We start from the raw sequence: 23,785 nt of genomic DNA on the forward strand, positions 1-23,785 counted from the left end.
TCTTTTCCACTGTGCAGTGAAAAATGTTACTGAGCTCAGTTTTGTATTCCATTGGCTTCAATTCCCTCATTCTGCTCTGCAATTATATCTGATTATTTACAGTGGTGCAAACCACCAAGTCTCTCATTATAACCAGGGTTAAAAACATTGTTCTAATTGGTTCATTAAAATCAGAGAGGATACAAGGCCTCGTGGCCAAAGCATGTGATGTAGAATCTAGCTAGCTTCTCTTCCTAATTTCTGCTTCCTAGGTGAATTTGGATGAGTCATTAAGCCCAGACTTTAACCAAACTTAAATATAACCGACTCAGTTCAGGAATGGTAACATAGTGCTCTGAGACAGAGGTGCTGTGTCTTATGAGAGCTGCAAAATACTGTAACTGAATACTGAATTATTTTGTGGGTCAGTCTCTTTTCTACCCTGTAGATTTAGAAGCCTCCTACACCCCAGCAAAATGTATCATGAGGGAATAACATAAATTAGGCCAGAGGTGTTAAACGATAGAAAGTCAGGCCTACTGACATTCACGCAGGGTGAGGATGGGGACAGTGCCGTTCAGCAAGCACTGTGTGCCGTTTGACTGAATGCAGAGACGCTCCTCGACACAAATTCCTGCCAATGCTTGACAGGGTTTGAGCAAAGGTCCAGTCCTGGCCTGCTTCCTGCTGAATGCACATGAAAGAAATTCAAAGCTTCAGCACAGGCCTCTTCTCTCCTGCCGTCTCCTCCTGCCGCCAAGCAGCCCAGGCAGGCAGCCCAGGAGCTGTTTGAGGGGCGATGCCGCCCGGCCCCCTTGCCTTTGCCAGCACAGCTGCAGGCTCCAGGCAGACGTGGCTTAGCTCTTTGGCTGCCGAGAGCTATACTTCAGTCCCCTCCATTATGTGTTCATTTTGCAAACTTGCTCCCATTCCTTCCCCAAGATGCCAGATTCGTAATTTGACTTTCCTCTTCAGGGCACCGAGGTCTGGCTGGCAGGGCTGATCAAACAGCTCTCAGCACTGCAGTGCTGCCAGGGGAGACAGACCCACCTTGTGAAGACATTCATTTCGCTTTCATACGGAGGCAGAGGATCTATCCAGCTGATGTTCTGGTCTGCAATAAGCCCTGACTGCCAGTTTTAAAATAACCTTTCTTGGACTGCTTATTCTCCTGTCCTGCTTTTCTCCTGATAAGTACAGTGCAGTTAAGTACTCCAGCAAGAGCCTGCTGGGGAGGAGCAGCTGGGGCAGAGGCGCGCAGGCGAGGCGAGGCAAGGCGCTGGGCAAGCAGAGCGCATCATGCAGCCCTTGCTTCAGCGTTTGCTTGCGCTTGAGGTCGGCTCTGAGGCAGAGGCTGTTCTCACCCTGGCTCCTCAGCAGCATGCACCGTCCTGAAGGGAAAGCACCCAGGGGTATTTGGTACATACAAGCTAGAAGAGCTGAACGTCCCAGTGGGTGACAAGCTGCACCTTTCAAAGTGAAAGTGCTGCCTCGGCAAGTGCCAAGGGATGTGTACTCTCTTCTGCCTGATGCAGTCATGCATTAGCCGAAAACGGCTGGGACTGGGAAGCTGGTGTGAGACCAGAGGAATGTCAAAGCATTCACATACCAAGTCAGAAGAAGGGCTGACTCTGAGTGCAACAGATAACAAGATAGCAGGGAATATTCTGAATCATTCCAGTCCCACACACTTTTGTGTGAATATGAAATAGCCATCTTTTTTTTTTTAAATACCTGACCCAAGGCAGAAATGTACAGTGATTTATGCTAACGTAGGATGTAGTCGTAATAAACTGCTGAGCATGTTTACAATAAGAAGAATGTTTTTTGCTTTTTATGAACTCCGTGTTTTGGCATTGGACTAGCAGGATTATGCAAACAGAGGGAAAATCAATTGCATGAAGGATGTCATTGTAAATGTCAATAAATTGTCTATAAATGCAATTTATAGAAAAGCAAGTTGAGTTTAACAGGAAAAATGAAAGGGATAGACTACCTACATTCTGCAAAGCAGATTAATAAAACAATATGAACAGAAAAAGTCAGCGTGTCGGGGAATTACAGGGTTGTGTCTGAGAGCTTCTGCCTGGAAACAGCCAAGGCTGCATTCCTGCTGCTGTGGAGTTGGGAAAGAGCAGGTTGCTTATAGATAAAGAGCGTTTGCTTACAGATCAGAGATGGGCCTGGGCTGATGTGGGACTGAGCTTGCAAATATTTAGGTGGTTTGTATCCATGCCTGTTGCTGCAGGGGCTACAGAAAAGGTGAAGAATTGAGAGAAATGGAGGTTCTTTGAAGCTGGAGGTTGGACGAAATAATTTCTTAAGACCTCTTCTAGTCCTCATTTTTAATGGGTTGTAAAAATGTTGGAAATAGGTATAAGAGTGAGGGGAGAAAATAGGAACTCACTTATTTGCAATGGAGCCTTTTATTTTAAACTGAGAATGTGTGTCTGTGTTTGCCCAGTGTATACAGAGTAAGAGTGGTGTAAAGGAGTCTTAAAGTAAATATTAGAATATGAACTTGAATAAATAGTAGTGTAAAGACAGATATTAAGGCAAACAAAACTAACGCCCTAAGACCGAATTTCTTTATTAAGAAACATGTATACCTCTCATTGCTTTTAGGAAAATTCCCACAAACACACCTGCAGCTCAGAGGACAGAATTTCTCCAGGCAGCCATATTCAGAATAAAATCCAGGTGGGGTTAGTAAAGGTAACTAGTGATACGAGTAAGATTATTCTCAGTTATATCACTGACTTAGAACTCACATTGCTAACACACTTACAATCTTGAATCAAAGCATGACAGGGGAAGAAGAAGGAAAAACAGGCTAGGGGAACAGGAGTTGGTCAATATTAGAAAAACAAGATTTTGTGTAAAATCTGGCAATGATTTGGGAGAGTTTATTACCAAACATGACCCTGGTATCTTATTGTAACTTTTTTGCAAGAGATTGTTACTCGTTTTCACAGTAGCAGGAGTGTCCATCAGCGCTATCTCTCAGTGTCTTTGCACTCTGAAGAGAAAGCTGTAAGGAAGGGTGTACTGAAGAACTGGTGTAACATTTAAAAGCTGAAGAAAAAAGTAGGAAGGAGATATAAGCAGCAAAGACTTCAAGCAAATGAGCAACGGTCCATTAATAACCAGAGGTCGAAACAGTGTTTTGAGAGTATTTCGAAAAGGTTTATCTAGTTCCTTTCATAGGAATGGGTTAACAGAGCTTCCTTCTGACTGTACATTTTATCCTTTCTTGCAAACATTGCATTCCGCAGGCTGCCTAAGGAGCTCTTGGCCTAGAAAAAGTCAGTATGTGGTAACACCACTTCTACAGACACGTAGCAATGTAGCGTTCAAAAAAGCTAGCTATGCTGAGCCTTTCAGTAATATCTTCTTCAGTTCTTCCTTCACCACCAGATTTCCGTTTCCTTTATCCGAATTTCTGTAATGTGACAGTTGAGCAGTATCATTTGACATCTGAGCTAGATCTGTGCAAATCTGAGTGCTAGTCTGCAGACAGTTTTCTGTCATTGTACGTAAAACAATCTGGGAATTAGACAGAGTTAAAGCACTACAGACTCATACTGCAAGTAGAGCTGTAACCATGTAAAAGTACTTTATGTGAGCACAGCCCATTCCTGTAAATTAAAGGAATAAGCTATAGCAACACAGACAGAGCTATCCTGTTTCGCTGCCTCCACACTGCAGGCTTTTTTTCATTCTCTCTCTTTCTAAACAGACCTGGATACAGAGGCACCAGAACTGTGACCGTTGTAATTTACCTCCTGCATTACTTTTTCCTCCACTGAAGCATCGTGTCTGGCTCTGTGATCAGCCACTCCAGCGAATCCGGTAGCTTTTAGGGGAAGGACTTGCTCTCTGCATTAGTGTAATTGCAGGTTATTTGTGAGATTCCTTCCATTCCTACTTCCTGAAGGCCTGGCACAGAAATCCGGTTTTGTAATTTGAGAACTAAAGAGTGGCTGGATGTAATTATGTGCTCCATTATTCCAGCAGCCTCTAGCACAAAAAGTAAAAGCTCCGTGTTGCCATTAGCACTGAAAATACACAAATTGGTACATAATAACTATCTTGTGCAAGCAGTGTAGCGGGCAGTGTGTAGACAGGTATGACTTCAAGTTTAACTAGGGTCTATTTTGTACTGTTTATTATGTTTCCCGAAAGAGACTGAGGAGATTTCTAGTTATACGCTCATTATATCCTTCTTGAAGTCACAGACTGTACAGAAAATGTGTAATAAATAAGCCTTGATAGTGGCAACAGGTTCCCCACTAAAGCAAAGCAGAATTTTGTGGGAGCATAATTTACCTTTTTGTCAGATGTCGTTTTGGTGACCATAAACAGGGGGAATGAGATGTACGTGTTCAGACCTGCAGACAGATTGATCGGCTGCAGAACAAAGGTAATTGCGGCTGAACATTTTGTCTCACAGCAGCCGTACGCTGCCTCTTCAGCTCTGTGAGTGGTCTGGTCACCGGAGTTTTGAGCGGGAAAAGGCTGCTGCTAAGTAAAGGCACAGGAAAGAGAGAATGTTCTTGCAAGACCTGAAATTTAAGCCTATATCCAGACATGAACAGGAAGTACATATCCTAGTTCAGCAACACACCGTACGTTAAAAATAGGCACTGTAGAATTTGGGCTATAAATTCTGCTTTTCAGTCAGACATCCTGTGCTATGATGGTAACAACACTTTGTACTCCTGCAAACAGAATATTACTACATTAAAGATTTAAAGCTCACAACGGCTTTGACTACTGGTTATTAATAGCAGTGTTTCATAGGTGAGTACACCAATGCAGACTGAAGATCAAGGATTTACCGAAGTCTGTGTGGAATAGTCTATAGAAGAACTAAAACTCCTCCAGAGCCAGAGTCCAGTACTTCAACCTAGGGACTATCCCTTTACCCCTGCTGAGGCTGATGGTAGGAGCTTCACAGTCAGGGTGCTGAATTAGCTGGGTTCTAGCTACTCTCAGTAGATCTCCTTAGCTGGTGCTTCACTTCAGGCCAGAGCCCGCGTGTGGGGCACGCTGCTGTAGGGAAACGCACTGGCTGTGAAGCAGTAACTCTCTCACGACGGCAGCGAACATCAGTAATGTGCTGCACGTTGCTGCCCAGGGTAATGCAGGCAGAGGAGGACTGTGTTTACGCTGTCGTCTTTGCTGATGCCCAGGTCTCCGAACACCAGGCTGGCGCCTGGCCCTCCTGCTGGGTGGGGACTGGGGGATGTGGCGGCGGCTGCTCTGGGAGGTGGCCTGTCTGGGCAGCCGCCGTCATCGCCCCAGGTCTTGCCTTCTCAACCGAGACCTTTCTATCATCTCCTGCATGGGCACCGGATCAGTCAGGCAAAACCTGTGCTGTGTGACAGGCCCAACGCCACTCGAGAAATGGCAAAGCACCAGCTGCAGATGCGCAGAAGAGCAGCCCTTGCACGAGGAGGGGACCATGTCATACGCTGCTGCTTCACTGGAAACGGAAACCAGGGCTTCGGATGAGCGGCTGGTCCCGCAGCTGGTGTGGTAGAATCGATGCAGGACGTAATGCTGTGGCATCATGTGTTAGTGCCTCGTCAGGCATCGATGCAACGTCAGGTGGTATAAACATCCTGTGCCGCGAAACATGGTTTACAGCGCAATTAGAAGGCTGATAGCAGTGTTTGTAGGAACACGCAAGGCAGTGTTGTCAAGTAATATGGCAATATGAGGGTAGGTCTTAATGATAGAGTACCTTCCATTGCTATAGTAGTAAATAAAAAATGGGTAAACTCACTTTTTGCTGCTACAGTGCCCAAATTAGAGACTACTAATTAGTGTTTATCCTCACTTATGCTGCTAAGCTCCAAGCCTACATTCTAGGGGCATTTCAGCAGTTCTCTACGGGTCTGGTGAAGAGACAGTTTTCTAGCAGGAGGGGCACTGATCTGGGAGCCAGGAGACTGCCATTGTACTCATGGCCATGTCGCTGACTTGCTGCGTGACCACTGAGTCAGTCATACTGGCTTTCTCTGCTTCTGAGTGCAGAAGCCCTCTTGACTTTTGCCTGCTTCATCTTTTAAGGTTGCAAGGAAAGGATTTCTTTTTAATCCGTATTTGTACAGCACCTAATATAAAGGGGTCTAGGTTTCAGTGGGAGTCCTTACAAGCTACTGCAATGCAAACAGCACATTGTATAGTAAAGGGCTGTGTTACACAACTTCGGTGTAGGGTGATAAAGCCTCCACGTGGAGGCTGGGCTAACTTACTCATGCCCAATTTATGTCTGTGCAGCTTCTAATCTTTAAACTGCAATTAGAATCTCTTCCATGCTAGTGTGGTAAAGCCTTCTATCTCACAAGACAGCTCATTCAGTGCCCTTTTGGTCTATATTTGAAGGTTGTACTACCATGACTGTGTCAAGAAAGAGTGTAATTTTTTTTTAACTTAAATCGATGTGACAGCGAAAGTTCTGATAAAGATACAGCTACACCGCTGTAGAAGTGCACAGGACAGCATAATATTTTTGCTTTTCAGAATAGAAATAGACTTTTATAGCAATGTAACTATTTCTGTATATATGGAAGGAAAAGATGAGTTGATCACTTAAAATCTGCCAGTCTAACACAGGAAAATATTTTCAGTGCAATTCCATTACAGGAATAAGCTGGGGGAAGCTCATGTGTTTTGCAGATGTAACCTTGTCTTTGCTTTCTTACTGAGCTGGGAAGTATTTTTCCCTCTTGCCTTCTCTCTCCTTTCTTTCAGAGCTGGCTTTTCCTGTCATACTACATAGTCTCGAAAGAGCTTGGCATTTTTCCCTGCCCTTTGCAGCTTTGGAATGCTTTCTTCCTGTTTCTCAATCCCTGTTATGACTGCAAGTAAGGCAGAGGTGATGTCTTTGTTTCACTGCTGCTTTTAAGTCACATGATGATATTCCGGAAATCTGTGGACCTGCAGTACTGCACGATTACACCCATAATGAAAAAAAGATTACAAAAATGCAAAATGGGTTAATGAGTGCTCAGATCCTTAAGGGGTCAGGTTCAAGTTTAGGGCAACAAGAGCTACTTGTGGCCAGCAGTTTGATTCTCCAGCATTTTCATTGCCCATGTGGCCAGATAATAATAAAAAAAAAAAATTAAAATTAAAAATTAAAAGAAAAAGACTGGACCTATGTTTGGATACCAACCAAGAGTTCACCAGGGAAGTGCAAATGTAGACGTGTTGTTCAGAAGAGGGTCATGGCTCTGGGGTCCTTCACAGTTCCAGGCACACTGTTGCTTTAAGGATTAAAAATAATTAGACACTCCTGTTCTCAGAAACAAGAAACATCCCTCAACACGTCCAACAGAACCTTCCTACTATCCCTTTTCTTTGTGGCTTTATCTATAGAAAACAAAAGATCGTAGAAGGGGATACTATAGGCCTCTGCACTGCTTCGTAAAGTTTATGTAAGACTTTACTATGAGGTAGCAGGCAGGCAGTTAATTATTACTTTAGACTGTGATCTTGATATTAGTGCCAGTCAGGTCACGATTTGCCATTGATACAAGCATTGCGCAGTGCCAAGTATAGCAATGCTTCAAAGACAGTAGCAAAAATAGAACCTCTGGTTGCTTAGCAAGCATCTGTAAATTTAGAAAATATCTATCTATCTATCTATCTATCTATCTATCTATCTATCTATCTATCTATCTATCTATCTATCATCCAGGTAAAGGATGACCCTCAAGTCTAATTAATTTCAACGGGGTTAAAATTTACCTTCCTATGTTTCTCCTTATGGATTTTTAAATAGTAGTACTGTTACTTTTCCATCCTAGGTAAGCTTTATTCTCAGTTTTCAGCTCCATTTAACAGCAGCTCTAAGACACTGCAGCTGAGGACTCCATGCCATTCAGCACTATGTGGAAGCCCAGCAAACCAGCATGTATTGTATGCAGAGGGCAGTGCCATGTAGCATCCATTCAAATTGCTTGATGTCTACTTCAAATAAGCTTTTTTAAAATTTTATTTTAGAAAAGCTTGTGTGGGCTTAAGCGGTAGCTGAAATTAAACAGGGCAGCATAAGCTAATAGTGTGACTCATGGGAAGGAAATAGAGCAGTAGTTGGTAAAAACTGTTCGGTAACAAAGAGTCTTTATATTCATAAATTCATACAGGCTAATATGAGGCTTACGAAAAGGTTGTTTAGGAAGCAGAAAACTAAATTCTGGTCTTCAATTTCTCCCAGTTCTTAAAGACTTATCTTTCCATCAGACACTCTTCAGTCACCCTTGTACACCTGATTAATTAAGAAGAGAGAGAAAGAAAAAAAGGCAATCTTTGGTGAATGGGCTGGCCCGGTGGCATTTCTGCATGCTGCACAAGTATGTGTGTTTAAAGTAAGTTAAAATAACAGTACAGATACAGCAACACTGATCTTTGATAAACCATTGACTTATACCTGTAGAAGTAAATCATATGTTTCTGATACCAGCCATTTTGTCATTACTGAATTGAGCAGGAGTGCAGTATGAATGCTATTGTGTCAGCAGAGCTTAGATCTTGGACGCCGCAACAAAAGACATACTTCATTGCTGTGCTGATGTTACTGAATCCAAATCCTGGCTCTGAGACTATGTGATTATAATCTAAAGCCAGCTGATCTAGCTGAGAAATAATTCCACCGAAGTTAATGGAAATTACACAGGGTTTTATACAGTGTCAAGGGAAAAAAGTACCAGGCCCAGTCTTTTATTGTGCAAGTTGAGACTAGTTTTAATTTCACAGTTCATCTGAGCAATGGGCATTCATCTGTGACTTGTTGGGTAGGTTTGTTTGGGTGTGAGTAGCCTTTGACACAGCTGATCATGGGGCGCTAGAAAGCTTTGTGAAGACAAGCACTCAAGCAAATGTAATGTGATTTTACAAATAATCCTGCCTGGTAAAGTAAGGATAAGGCGTTACCCAGAAGAAGCATTGCTTACCGTGGAAACACTGTGCAAGTTATACCCTGCCGAATGCAGAGAAGATGGAGTCTGTAAGCAAGATGAAAGGAAAGCGAATGTGTCTTGTCGAGCAAAAACCAGCCAGGAAGAGCTTACATGTCCCCAGGGGGGCCGTGCTGCAGGAGGATGTACCCTTAGCAGGTTAGCTGGCTTTGCTACCAAGTGAGAGAGGGGTGCAAATGTAACAGATTTTGCTTAAAAGGCATCAGACAATAATGCTGTCAGATTTAAGAGGCATATTCTTAGGTGGATGCACACATCATGCTTGAGAATAGGAACATGCCTTGTATCAGTCAGTGGGTGAATTTACTAAACATGTAGAAACATCCAGTACATGGGAAGGGCTGGAAGGATGCTGGATGCTCTGGCAAGAACAACAGTCAGAAAAATTCTTTTTGTGAGGTCTACCATACAATCTGCATTCAGGTAATAAAACCTAGTGTATTGCTGTAGAATTCAGCGAATTCCCATTCAGCTCTAAATGGGAATGGAGCATCAGATGTTCTTAGGGATACTCACAAACAACTGGAGAGCAGTGAACAGCAAAGGAAAAAGGCTACTGGAAAAAACCAAAACAGATAAGAAGGAACAGGTACCATTTAGTGTTTTCTAATGAAACAGAGTCAGGGCCCCAAACAGAAATTCACAGACTGGAAAACCAAGACTGCTTTCCCTGGGGAGCAGTTTGTGTAAGCAGTTAAAATGTCCCAAGCCACAGACACAGATAATGAGTATCGTTGGTCGTTACACACAGATGACCATATGCTATAGCCACCCAAAGCTTTGGTTAGAGGCAGCTGTCCCACATTGCAGTAGTACACAGCCATATGAGGTACAGATAAAGATTAAAAACATAAAAACCAATTAATCACAGCACAACCAAGAGAAGGAGGTAGAAGTTCGTGTTATTTATAGTAGCATCCACTATAGGGAGTTAATGGGGAGTTAATCGGCACCTTCCCAGCAACAGAGTGCAATATCTGCAATATTCTTGATTTGTTACGAAGGAGAAAAACAGTACTGAAGTGTTTCAGTGCTGTTAGGAAGTAAAGTACAATCACTTCACCTGGAAGACTGAACCTAATGAAGTACCTTACAGTGAGAGAGCACAGGAGGTTCATGACTGGCCTGCAGCTCTTACTGTGTTTTTGTCCCTCCTCTGGGTCTCATCCCAGAGACGCTCCAGACCTCCAGCTTGCTTTCTGTGAATAAAACTCCTACCCTTTCTATGAGATCACCCAGAAAAGAAGCCAGAAAATATCAGTCAGTACTAAAGTCACACGGTCTATCTGGTCTTCCTCTCCTGTGAAGTCTCTCCTCTTTTTGATGCCTGTTGTATGACAAACGAGTAAGGAAACAGAATTTCAGGGGGAGGAAGTGATAACCTTGAATTATGCTTCAGAGCAATGTGATAATCTAGGCTGAGTTGATTAGTCATCCAGAACAATTAAAATATGCTTTATAATATTTAAGTAACTTAACCTCTCCAAATGACTGTAATATCTGGGAAAGGCATTGCTTGCTAGGGGAAGAAAAAAGTAGATACTCAAAATGATCTCATTCCTGGGAAGTTTTTAGAACATACACACATACGCTGGGAGTGATTGTGATCAAACAAATTTCAACTAGGATTTGACAAAGAGCTTGTTTGTACCTCTAAGGCAAAATGGCAGACACTGACTTGATATGTTTTTATCCATTTCCAGTGCACGGCATAAGCCTCAGTTCCAGAAAACATTCTGTTCCATGAAGTTCCCTTAGAATATCTGAGCTCTTAAGACGTCTTGAAAATGGACTATTTCTTCGTATCAGATCAAGTAGCAGGGATTAAACTTCTGGTGTTTTGCATTCAAATGACATTTCTACTGGAACAGAAATATTTGCATTTAGAAGTTGATCGTGTGAAACAATATGCTACAATTTTAATTATCCTTTGCTGGTTAGACTTTCTGGTATAAAAGTTCCAGTGTGAATATTTTGTACAGAATCTCTAATTTCCCTAAAGTATAATCCATCATTCTGTGTTTACTATTAATCTAGTCAGATAATTTGTGTGCTCTCCTCATATTTAACAGATCCTGTTGCAGTCAGGGAGGAGTTGAGAAGCAGAGCATACAAAAGAAAACCCATGGCTTAATCTTTCAGAAAAAGTTCTTCACAATTTGAAATCTATCCAGCACATGTCAGGTAAGTCCATAAGATACTTGTCATGGAAAGAATACAAACACACCACTCATTTATCAAACAAAAAGAAATACGGACTATTTTCCTCTCCTCTAGTTAGTTCAAACTTCAGGGATTTCAGTGGCCTCCAATGCCCTCTAATGGACAAATCTCTTGGAGCAATGTCCAATGTCTTGGAGACCGTGCAAAAGGGGGTGAAACAACCAAGCATCTCAATGGAGAAAGAGCTGTAGCACTGCCAGTGAGGCTGTACAGCTTTCATTGGGAGCTTGCCAGCTCTTAGATTAAAACCGGTGTTTAAGGGGTTTGTAGCTTAGAAATAGTAAGTTACCTCTTACCAAAAACTTGGCAGATCCTTTCCTTCCTCCCTTCCTTCCTCATTTACTTAAGTTTGTTTGTTTAGCTTCACTTAAGAACAGTAGGAAAATATTTTTGATGCCGATCCCAGATTTGGCACATTTCCTCCAGAATGATACCCTATCCATCAGGAATTGAAACCAAACATGCGCCTCACAGAGGAATGCCTCCGTAAGTGATGGTAGGTTTCTGGACCAAAGCTGATAAATAGAAATTAAAAAGTATCACTTAGCATACTTGAGCCACTGCTGGAGTGTTTGACAAATGCTGGTGCAAATGAGAAAGTGGGATGGGAGGAATAAAGAGAAGAAATTGAAGTATGAAACAGAGATTTCAGTGAGTAGGAGAAAAAAATATAGGATAAATAAATAAATAGAATTGAAAATACAAAATAGAGAAAAGCAAAAGATAAAGATGTGGGAGGGGAAAAAAATCCATATGCTCTGGCAAGAAGCCAAGAGAAGTGTCACCTACAAGAGCCAAGGCATAATAAAAAAGAGGCTTAGATCTCCTGAGTAAATTGTAGGTGATACCTAGAAATTAATTGAATCTTATAGGGTAAAACACATCACAAAGGAAGGAAATGCTTCAGGGCTTCTAACTTTAAAGGGAATTTTATTGGAAGTTGTGTTGTTAAATGATGCTATCTAACGACATAGGAACAACACCCTTACTCGGAGTAAAGGACAAAGCGAGTGAGTTGAGAATTAGTGCGGAGTTTACTGCAGGTCTGGCCAGGTCATTTTCCCTCCGTGCCTCAACTTTCTCATCTGGTTGCCCATTTTCTTACTCAGGCGAAAAGCAGAAGTGCCAGAATACATCCAAGGAAGTGATTCAAGTGGCATTTTCTGGCTTGACTAAAAACATCAGTGTGTGGAAATTTCATGTTCTCATGTAGATACATTTCCAACTTGTAATTCTAGTGGCTTGGCTGTTCAGGTTTTAGTAGTTCCAAACCTATGCTGAGAGGGAATAGAGACATAGCAGGGACTTTCCTCTTGCATATGACTCCTACCGCTAGTGCCACTTTTGGCAGCCACAATGGGAAACTTTTAGTGAGGAAAAACCATTGGCATTCCCATTAAACCCTGACAAGACTTTGTGGATGCATTAGGGTGTAATTTCTTATTTTAGTTTACATATAAGCTTAAGGAAGTGCATTAAGAAGCTCTTGCTAAAGTATCTTAAAAAAATCCACCAAGATAACCAAGAAGCACAAGATTGTCAATGGTACCACAACTCAGAAGTTAACTGGAGCTAGGGAACTTGGAATGATTTCTCTTCAAATAATATCTAACTAGCAGTTATAAACTGTCATGTGTCTGCCTGTTGGAGGACAAAATCTTGTGGGTTTTCGTGTATGCAACAGATAGGGTCTAGCACAAAAATTAATAGTAGAGATACTGCGTTTTTTCTAGGTCAGCAGATCACTTCTAGGATAGGGGGTCTCAGGGCACTTTGTATTGAACCCAGGAAGAAGAGGAAACAATTAAAAGGAAGCAGAGAGCATTGGGAAAGAACGTTTTTGACCAAATACTGTCTGGAATTTTCCAAAGAGTTTGGGGAAAACACTATGAGAATTTCCAACATCGCCATTCAACCTCTGAAGTTTCCCCTCGTCTAAAACCTAGGAATACTACAGCAAGTCATGTTTGCTTTTAGGGAACAAATGTGCTTTGGGAAAAACACTATGAGAAACAGGAAGAAGCACTGTTTGTTTTGTTTAGTAAATTCTGAAGGGAAGAAGGAGCCTGTCCTTTTCTACCTAAGTCAAGAGCTCCCAAGATGCTTCTCTCTCAGCTAATCTTATCACCCCTGATTTCTCTCTGGCTTTTCGGGACATGTTTTTTGTAAGCATATCAGTAAGCTGAAGCCCTTTCCTACCCCCTACATGAATTATGATTGTTTAGGTTTTGGCAGAATGTAGAGATCTCCGTCAAGATTGTGGCTGTGTTGCCTTAAGTGGGTGTTATTCCTGCCTGACTGCTATGGGATATTTAGAGGTCAAATATAGAAACAGTTGAAAAAGGAGATCTGACAAATTCATGGAGGAAGGGCCCAGCAGGAGTGGTTCGGCCTCCAGCTATCCCAGACCTGCTATCTGCTGGGAATGTGAAAGGTACGTCAGCGGAGGGAGGGCTCCGCTTGCACGGCTGTGCCGTATAGGCACTGTCTGTAAGCAGAGCTATAGACTTGCTGGGCAAAATGGGTAACTGTTCCGAGGCATGTCCTTTATCACCAGCAAAATGAGTCAATGTCGTTCAAGCCCATGAGGAAGGCGAGGATGAGATAGAGGAGGGAGTGTTCATGCAATCCCTCCCAGTGGCAGGTGCTGGTCAAGGACAAGCAGCGATGCCATCTCCAGCCAAGACGGCGTCAGCAGAGAGCGGACGTCTGCGGGCTGAGGAAGGCCTCACTCCATGCAGTTTTAGACTGGTTTTAAGGCTGATGTTTCAAACAGTGAGACCCCTTTCCAGACAGAGCTGAGCTGGCCCAGGTCTTAGAATTTCCAGCTGTTTGTCTCTGCCGAATGCTACCGCTCCTACTTCTCTGCCAGCCAAAGGGACCGCTGGAGGAGTTACTATGAGAAGGGATGATTCCTAGCCCTCAGGGTTTTTTTAATCATAAGTTAATAAACAATTCTAGGTAAGATCTTTGCCCCACTGAATCCAGTGAGTGTTTTGGGTTCATTTCTGCTTTTATGCGCTTTCTGACAAAGCATTTTCTGTCAGTCCAGCCTCTGGTTGTGGAGTGAACCAGACTCTGTAACCTTGGGGAGCTCGGAGTTGGCCCTGCTCCCAGATACCCTGCACACCTCTTCGGGGAAGAAAGCCCATAGGAGCTGGAAGTCTTGGAGAACAGACTCCTAATCTCATCCTATTTCCCAGAGTTTGAAGTAACCATTTACCTGTTCAAGGGGAATGTTGGGGAGAATAACAAAGGCTTATAAAATGATGCAGTGATACAAACCACTCTTCTGCTGACGTGGTTATTGCCTGAGCCTTTCTTTGTGCTCAGATGTACAAATACGATTAGAAAAGGTTCCAGGGACCAGCTTCACTTGCCACCCAACTCAGTTAAGATTTTGACCATTAAGCAGATATATACACATACCATGTTGGTTTGATTCGGACATGAGTATATATAACCAATCATTAGAAGTCTTTCCTAGAATAGAAGACATTTAGTTTTAAAAATCTTTTCGAAACACATTAATGCTGACCATTATAATGCACCCTAATGCAAAGGAATCAATAGCCTTTACACCACAGATATAGTACACAGCAAATGGATAATACAAAATTCAGTGCACTTAAGAGCCTAATATTAGACTTTATAATTTGTGTAAGTCAGAATGCTTTTTGCATTTCCTGAAAGATAGTACCACAAGTTGTACAGACAGAAAACTACTATTTATTCTTCAACCAATTGGTTTTTTTTAAATCAAATATTTGCAATTGATTTTCATATTTTTATAAAGCATCTGCCTCTTCAAATATTTGCTATGAACCAAGTTCCTGAATTTGTTGCTAGAATTGCAACTTTATTTATATTGTCAGAGTTTTAACTTGACTCTAGCATGAAAGGACATTATTTTGTGCTTCTGTCAACCCAGAAGGAAAACAAATTAACATTCCCAAGAGGGAAACTGGAAGTGGATGTTTATTTGTCTTGTTATCCGTGTATCCTACTTTTCTGAGTCACAAAGAGTAAACAATTGGCTGGGTACTGTATAACTAGGCTGGGGAAGAATTTTTCTGTGCTACATTACATATTTTTAGTTACTGCTAGAGTTCTGCAGTGAAGCCTTGAGATATAACAGAAGCTGTTAAATTGAAATAAAGGAATTTATAAAAACTTTTTATTTAAAAGGTCAGATACAGCTATAAATTCCAGTCTCTATACAATATCAAAATTGTAGATAATCTGCCAAGCACAGTGGCTTTGAAATGGCCACTGCAACTTGAATAAAGTATCTGCCAACTGTCTTGCCTTTCTGCCAAGAGAAGGTGTAAATCATCATGTAGAATCCTATTGAAACTTTAGACCAATGCATGCCTCAAGCGTGGGGAGGCAAAACGTTCCCTTGTCATCTGTGGTCAAAGGATAGAAGTTTGGTCTACAATAAGAATAAATTTATTGAGTAAGTAATTTCAAGGGAGACTTTTAAAACAACCTGGTATTTTGAAGAGCAGTTTACACTATTTCAGTACTTTTTCACTTTTTTTTTGCCTTTCCCCCTGCTTCCCCGGCCCCGCAGGGTAAGCGACAGCCAACACTCACACCCGGCAGGGCCAGGAGAGGCCTCCCCGGCCGCCTTCCTGCCCAGCCTGACGCCCTTGCTTTCGCTGCGAGAGGAGAACCGCCGGGCCGGGCCCTTTCGTGCTTTACCCGTGGGGAGGGCGGCAGGTCAGGCTGCTCCTTCCGAAAGCCGCGGAGACCGGAATATGGGCCACAGGATACAGCCTCCAGCCCGCGGGCCCAGCCACGCCGCCGCCGGGCCGGCGGTGCTGAGGTCCGCGGGAAGAACCGCGCGCGGCCGGCGCAGCCCGAGGCGCCTCCTGGGCTCCCCGCCGGCGGCGAGGCCGCCCGGGGAGAACCGCGAGCCCAGGCCCAGGCAGCCCTCGCCGAGGCCGGCCGCTCTCCCCGCAACACACTCGGGAGTCGGAGACGAGTTCCCAGCCCGTGCCCCCGGGGCACAGCTGCCCCGCGGGCAGGGCAGGGCAGGGCAGTGCTAGGCCTGCGGGGCGCCGGGCTCCCTCCCCGCACAGGCGGCGTCAGGGAGGGGGCAGAGCAGCCCCGGGCCCCGGCCAGGCCGCCGACAGACACCCGGCTGGTCACCCTTCCGGCCATCCCGCCGCACCCGCGGGCGCCACCTCCCGCGCCCCGGCAAAGCCCCGCCCCTGGAGGACGGCGCATGCGCCACGGGCTGTCACCGCCTCCCGCTTGGCCTCTCTGCGGCGCAGGCGCAGGGGCGGTGCCGGCCAGGCGGGGGCGGGGGGCGCAGGCGCCGCGCAGCCCCCCTCCGCAGCGGCGCAGGCGCGCAGGCGCAGTGCGTCCCCGCGGCCGCGCAGGCGCCGCCCGCCGCCGCCTGTGTCTCGGCGCTCCCCCTGGCGCGGCGGCCGCGACGGTGCTGCTCGGGCGGGCGGGGGCGGCCTGGGCTCCCGCTTCCGGTGTGGTGTCATGGCGGGCCCTGGGCGCTGATGGCTGCGGGGAGCTGAGGGCCCCGGAGCGCGCCAGGGATACGGAGACCCTCCCCTCCCCTCGCCCGGCGCCTCGCCTGCCGCCCTCCCTGCGGGGATCCGCCCCCCTCCCTGGCTGGGCAGGCGGGGGGACATGGCGGCCCACAAGCCGGTGGAGTGGGTGCAGGCCGTGGTGAACCGCTTCGATGAGCAGGTAGCGGGGGCGGCCGTGAGGAGGGGCGGCGGCGCGGCCACCCCCGCCGCGCTGGGCCGGGGCCGGCGGGGGAGTAGGGGCAGCGCGGAGGGTGCCGGCGCGGCAGGGAGGGCCGGGCCGGGCCGCTGCCGGAGGTGAGGGGCCCCCGCGCGCCGGAGGCTGGCGGCGCCGGCAGCTGCGGGCGGTGGGGGAGGCTGCCCCGCTCCCTGGGGCGGAGGCGGCCGGTGGGAGCGCTGCTCCCTGCCTTCTACCCTGCCGTCGGCTTCCTGGCCGTGCCGGGGCGCCAAGGGGGCCCCCCCAGCGCCCGGCTCGGCGGCGGGTCCCCGCTCGGCCCCGTCTGGCTGCGCTCATTGTGCTGGGCAGGGTGGCTGGGTGGGGCCGGGTGCTGCCCGCCGGTCTGTTATCCCTTCCAGGCACTCTGATGCTTCCCACCTATTTCTGGAGGGGGGAGCCCAGCCCCGGTGGCGGAGTGGCTTCCCCTGTGCCGGCCCGCTCGAGGTGCGGCGGCGTATCAGTCACTTCTGTGCGGTGCGGGGGGGTGAGATGGCCGGTTCCTCTTCGCTTCTGCTCCCCCGCCTCTTCCAAAAGTGTGTTTGCTTTTCGCAGACATTCCTGTGGAATTTGCTTCTTCGCTTTACATCATCTTGTCCATCAGAAAGGAGGCAAAGCCTCAGGAATGAGTTTAAGGAGGACTACGTGAAACTGCTCGAGCAATTCCACCTTGTTCCCCATGGCGTAATGGTGGATGTTGGTGTGAAATTTTATCCACATCACTGGGAGCACAGTTTTATGGGATGAAGAGGGTTTTCTAGCCAATGTTATCATGATAGATAATTCTCTTTACAAAAGTCAGTGCTAGTAGTTTGGAGAAGGGTTTTCTGAATGGAAGGAAGAGGGATTTGTTGGCCTTCGACTTTGTATTTCTCTGATCCACATGCAGAAACTGCTTACTGGGATTAGGTGGCATGACTTTCTCAGTGAGGCTAAGCTCGGTGCTTAGGCTGCAATTTTACTTCCAAGGTGCTTTCTTGACATGTAAGTGTGAGCTCAGTTTAGGCTGAATGATCAGTTTCTGTGTTGTCTGTCTCATTTTTCTCTACTGTGAGTACAGCCTTTGTGTCACCAAGGCACAGCTCTGTGAGACCCTGTTCAGTGTAACATCTATCAAAGACATTAAGCTGGTTCTAGAGATTGAATTCTGTTCACCTGCTTTATAATCCTATGTCCCACTGGGTGATGCTTGGCTTTTAACAACCTACAGAAAGATTGTGGCATGGTTGAATAAAAATAAGCTGTTCTTTTAATGTTTATATTAAAGCTGCTGTAAATGAAGTTTGTTTAAAAAAAGGAAACCATCAAACTTTGTCTTTTGACATTAAAATGATGCAGTTTTTTCCAATACATTTTAGGCATATTTGCATAGTTAACTTACCCGCCACCCCTTATCTTGAGTCATAGATCATTTTTTCCATAAGCTTAAAAAGCATGGTACTGATTATGCTCTCAATAATGCAAGAAAATGTTTCTTTGTGTAAAAAGGTGTTAAAAGGCCCTAGGCTTTGTCGTCGGCTTTGTTACGTATATTGTGGAATTTGGCTTGCCAACATCTGTTAGGAGTTAAGAACTTCAGCTTTTTAAACATAATTATTTTTCTATATATTTTATAGGATAATTACAGATAGGTGTATGGGAGGAATCCTTTCCTGACAGGAAGGAAGCTGTTCTGATTTTAGAGATGCTAAAATATTGGAGTTGCAGGGATAACACACATGACAGTATTGACTGTTGTAGTCATAGTGTAGCTTATGTGATAGGTGCTATTTACAAAAGTTTGATTAATTTATTGCATACTTTTGTTTAACCAGTGCAGTTTTTAAAATAATATTGTATCATCAAGTGAATGAAGCTGTGAAGCAAGGATGAGACATTAATGTCTACTTTTTTATGAGAAGTTTTCTCTCTCATTTATTAATTTCAACTTGGGATTCTCAGTTTTGTTTGTTTGCTTTTAATACATCATTTCCTCTGCTTTGCCTGGTCTGACAGTGATCGTCACAGTGGAAAGGATTCTTAGCTGAATACCCAAATGCCACGTTATTGTGACACAACTGCTGCTAAATGCATTGTCAGTCAATGGTGATATTTGTGTCCCTCTTGTAAGTCCTGACGTTTGTGTCATTATTGGGTAGTCATATGCTTATCAAGTTATCTACTTGTTACGTTTTAGACTGCTCCTTTGAGCAATCAAGTTCATACTTCATAAAAATGTACTGAATATATACACACTGGTTTAGTGGTGATAATGCATTTTTGAGTTTTTGCATGCTATGTCTGCCCTTCTAAATGCAGGACCTCTTGGTTCAGCACTGAGGGAGCCACTACTTACTGTATTATCAGTATTTTTGAGTAAAGAAGGGGAGCTCATGTTTGTTGTGGGTTGTTTAGTTTAGGGTTTGGTTTTGTTTTTCTGTGGGGGAGAAGACAAAACTTTTCAAGGTTTCTTCCTTCCTTTATAGAGAGGAAAATGTAGCCACCTTTCACCAAAATTTATAGGTGTAGACAGGCTTTTCATTTCATTTTCTAAGTTCTTGAATTCATTTTAAGACAGAGGAAACAACAAACTGAGAGAATGCTAATCGGTATTGAAAACAAGAAAATAGTGCAAACCAGTCTGTTCTTGTCTACTCTTGTTTATTGTTATAAATGCTGCTTTAACCAAAATCTGCTTTTGTGTGTACAATTCTGTGGGCCTAAAATGACTGGCAAGCATAGTTTTATCTATTAACCAATGCCTGTCTCACTGAATACATGTTTCAAATATATTGCCAGTCTTGCCCAGCTGCACTCACTTCTGAGACGACAACTGCTGCAATGCACTCTTCTTTGAGCTACCCTTGAAGACTGCGTGAAGGTTTCAGCTGGTGCAGAAAGAAGCTATTGATGGTACATGTGAGGCTAGATCACACTTCTTGTATAGCACATATGAAATCTCTTGACTGATTTTGTATGTAGGACTAGTTACTACATTTTTCAAAACTCTTCAATGATCAGGATGGAATTAGGCTGCAGTAGCACAAAGAGGCTAGGCTATGTTTTAGTAAAATTCTCTGTGGTTTCAGACATAATCAGGTCTTTGTAAAATAAAATGATCTCTTTTTTCCTATGGAAATGTTCACTTACAATTTTATGTACTTATTTTTAAATGTGTTACAAGCTGAAATCATGGGAAGGCTGATAGAGTAGTGAAATAGTTCTAAGCATAGTCAGAGAAGCCTTACTGCCTAAACCATTTAAATCTAGACTGTTTTGAAACTATCAGATATAATAAAAGGTATTAATCCTGTATAAACTTATGGTGACTTAAGTGATTATGATATGGGTTAAAGAAAGAAGCACTTTATTATGTGGATTATGGCTTAAGCTCTCCATTTGTAGTTTATGAGATACTGCTTTCAGTTAAGAAAGCTTTTGTGAAAACTGGAAGCCAGTAGGAATGTTCCATTCTTACTTTCATTAAAAAGCATTAAATTAAAGCAAATATTCCCTCCTCCTGTTGATTCTCTCTGCAGCATTTGAAACCTCTACAGAACTGGGGACCTGAAAAAGCACTGGCTGCAAGTACCAGCTTTGTGGTTTTCATTGCCGGTTTTCATCTTGGCTTGTTAAGAAAGCCCTAGTAGTAATAAGAAGTTTTTTAAAGTATTTCACATGCTGACTGTGCTCCCGGAGTGAAATGGTACCTTTTGCTGTAAGGTAGGGCTGGTCTATGCAGAAGGTGGAACTTTTTTCCACAACTGCTCTGACTGAAATGGATTTCCACAGGAGCTAAGAACCGAGACAGACTACAGCACTGCTCTTAGGCACAAAGCGGGCTGTTTCATCTTTCTCTAACATAAACCTGAAGCAGCTGTGATCTTATTTTTCTAAAACAGCGTGTGTAACGTATTTCAAAACAAAGTGCTATACTGTACACAGATGGTGGCCTAAAGAATAGATAAGGGGATGGTCGACATGCAACAGATGTTACCTGAGTCTGTTAATGAGCTGCTGAAAAGCATTGAGATGATTTGATGATCCTTCCTTATTTAACACAGCAGTTTGTGTTAACAGTACAGGTAAATATATGTTTGTTTGCAGTACCAACTTTTAGGTAACCTTTCGAAAAAAAAATTTTTTTTAGAGCAACCTGTATAAAATATTCTCAGAGTTCCGTGTTCTGAAGGCTTAGTTGTGAGGTTAGTTTACTGAATAATGCCTTTTTAGAAGGTGATGCAATGCACATTTATAGTTGGGAAGAAGCTGACCGTCCTGATGCTGAGGAAAGAGTGGTGCTGTGTATATTTTCTGTCTTTCACCAGAACGTCTGTGTGTTACAGTCTATTGAAGAAGTTGCAAGAAATTATTTGAAAGAGAAAAGCTAGGTAGATTTCTATGCTGTTAAGGATCACACTAGGGACTTTTTTCCTAAATGTTATGTGTGTTACTTTCTCCTGAATCTGAATCAAAGGCACAAGCCTCAGATGCATTCAGACATCTCAAGCTGCTTACTGAAAATGAGCACATTATAGACAAGAATTTCCTTTCCTGAGGTGGATCCCTTGGAACGGTCTCCCACCTTCCCCGCACCAATGGTGATTTAGCGCTCAGTGCCTTCCATGCGGTGGAGGCAGTGGCGGCAGCGAGAGGGCTCTGCAGTCTGCCACCGCTGTGAAGTTGAATCTTGGAAGTGCTGAACTGCGGCGTGTACCTGTGTATGGTTGGGCAGTGACTGCTGTCTGTATTAAGAGGTTTGTCAGGACAGTGATTTCAACGCTGTCATTTTGAATCCTGTGGTTTATCTGTCAGATTGTGAATTCTTAGTGTTCTGCGAAGTTGCATCTTGCACAAAAAAGTTGAAATAGTGACTTTGAAGTGATAAAGCACTTACGCTTGCTCCGTAACCTCTGAAAATAACAATATTAAGTACAGTCTTTTACAAATAGAGGCGATTAAACTTTGTGTTCATTAATTATAGGTGATAAAGAAAAATCCATGGCTTAATGTTAGCCTTTCTCAACAGATTGAGTGGAATATCTTACAGGCGTTCAAGCCTATTAGTGGTGTTAGTTTCAAATCAGTGTCCAAGTACATTTAGCAAAAGATCATACCCTACCTCATCAGGCTAGAGGGTACCTGAAACAGGTGCTATTATCTCTTCTACAGACATGGAAAGCACCTGTTTTTGTCTTAATAATTAACATCTATGATCAAAGAAGGATTCCTGAACTGAACGTTTTTGGATAGAAGTACTAAACTGAGGCCACTTCCAAAGATATGACAGTCTATGCTGTCAGATACCACAATGCTTTGTGCTTTTTAAACAGCTTTGCAATTCTGTGGTAGCACTTTAAAGTTTCAAAGCCAGTTTTAATAATTTGACTGTAAAGATCTTGTTAAGAATGCACATTAAATCTTTTTTTCTTTTCTCCTCTGGAATAGCCAAGTACTTGGTGTTTGGGTTTTTTTCTAATTTTAAACTGCAAAGTTACTGTCTCACAATCTGGAGACTGGAATGCTTTTATCTCCAGAAACAGATAGGTAAGAGTGATTTGGCATAGGAAAACCGTTGCATTTTCTCTCTTCAGCAGCATTGCAGACCTGCTGGATATCGCTGTAGACAGAAAATTGACCAGGCGACTTGTGGCTGCCAGACACCACTGCAGAATGGTTAACAGCTTCTGCCATAGTAATGCATTGGGGCAGTAAGTTTTCAGATGCCAAACTTATGTGTTGAAAAGACTTTTGAAGTGCTTTTTAGGATTATTTTCTAGGATGCTAGCAGCTGACCATGTGCTGTGATTCTCCATATCTGAGTTGCCCTAGTCACATTTTTTTTTCTTAAATGACATTATTTTTGAATAATATTTGTGATTAGTGATTTAATTTATGTTTTTCATTAAGAGAGAAGAATTTAATTTCACTTTGGCAAGTTGAGAGAGCAATTTGCATCTTTTGGGTAATAAATATTGTTGTTGTTTTTTTTTTTAAAGAAATCTTTTAATAGCCACTAATTCATCTGGATTAGTTTTAACAATCCTGTCTTCTTGAGGGTATGTGGTTCAGCTCTCTAAGGTTTATCTGTTACTCTACGCCTTTTGGAAACATAAAGAAAATAATAATCTCATACAATCTGTGTTGCCTTTTCCCCCCCTGATAGTGCTTTGTTATCTCTTTGCATTTAGTAAACCTTGTGAGAATTGTTCAGTTTCACTATTGTATCAGCAGCAGATTTGGAAGAAGCTGTAGATAGGTCAGCAGGGCTTCTTAAATTGAAGTCAGCAATACGTTTCTAGGAAAAAAAGTTGTCTATGTGGTCAAAAGATGTGTTTTAACAACTAGGGAGCTTGTGTGGCTGATGTAAGCTGGTAGATACTTTGACGCTTCATCTTACAGATTTGATTTTCTAGTTGTTTCTGTGATACCTGATACACAACATGACTTGTATCCTGAATTCAGGATACGCTGGGTCTTGTACTGTATTATTGCAACTGTCAGGCTCAGCTACTTAATGGCTTTTCCTTGTCTTTTGCAGCAATGTTCTTTTTTAATTGATCTTTAAAAGATTTAAAATTTGATAGTTGGAAAGAGTCCAGATTTCATCTATCTATCTTGTCTTTGTCTGCTGCATAAAATAAGGCAAATTATAGACCAAAACGCCATTGTTCCCTGTCCTCTGTAGTTTATTTGACACCTTAATGAGGTATAGTCAGACTGGATTAGAGGGAGAGAGGATATACGGCAGCATGCCTCAGTGTGGGTTGTATATGCACCAATGTAGTTCTAAGGTTGTTGACTATTGCTTGTTGTTTCAATGGTGAAAATAGCTGAATTGGAGTAGTGGA

The 23,785-nt window shown here is 43.5% G+C and overlaps 1 protein-coding gene across 4 annotated transcripts in view; it reads left to right on the forward strand.

The window, feature by feature from the left end:
- Positions 1–16,844: 16,844 nt before the first annotated feature.
- The window catches only part of NF1 (neurofibromin 1), a gene marked incomplete at its 5' end in the record, with an annotated part of 99,119 nt that continues 92,178 nt past the window's right edge, over positions 16,845–23,785 (forward strand). For all 4 annotated transcript variants that reach the window (XM_082008480.1, XM_082008481.1, XM_082008482.1 and 1 more), the window contains one exon: positions 16,845–16,904. In XM_082008480.1, the coding sequence (XP_081864606.1) occupies positions 16,845–16,904 (60 nt within the window). The remainder of the gene's footprint in view (positions 16,905–23,785) is intronic.

This window comes from Phaethon aethereus (assembly GCF_964289735.1).
Source record: "Phaethon aethereus genome assembly, chromosome: 19".
Taxonomy (NCBI): domain Eukaryota; kingdom Metazoa; phylum Chordata; class Aves; order Phaethontiformes; family Phaethontidae; genus Phaethon; species Phaethon aethereus.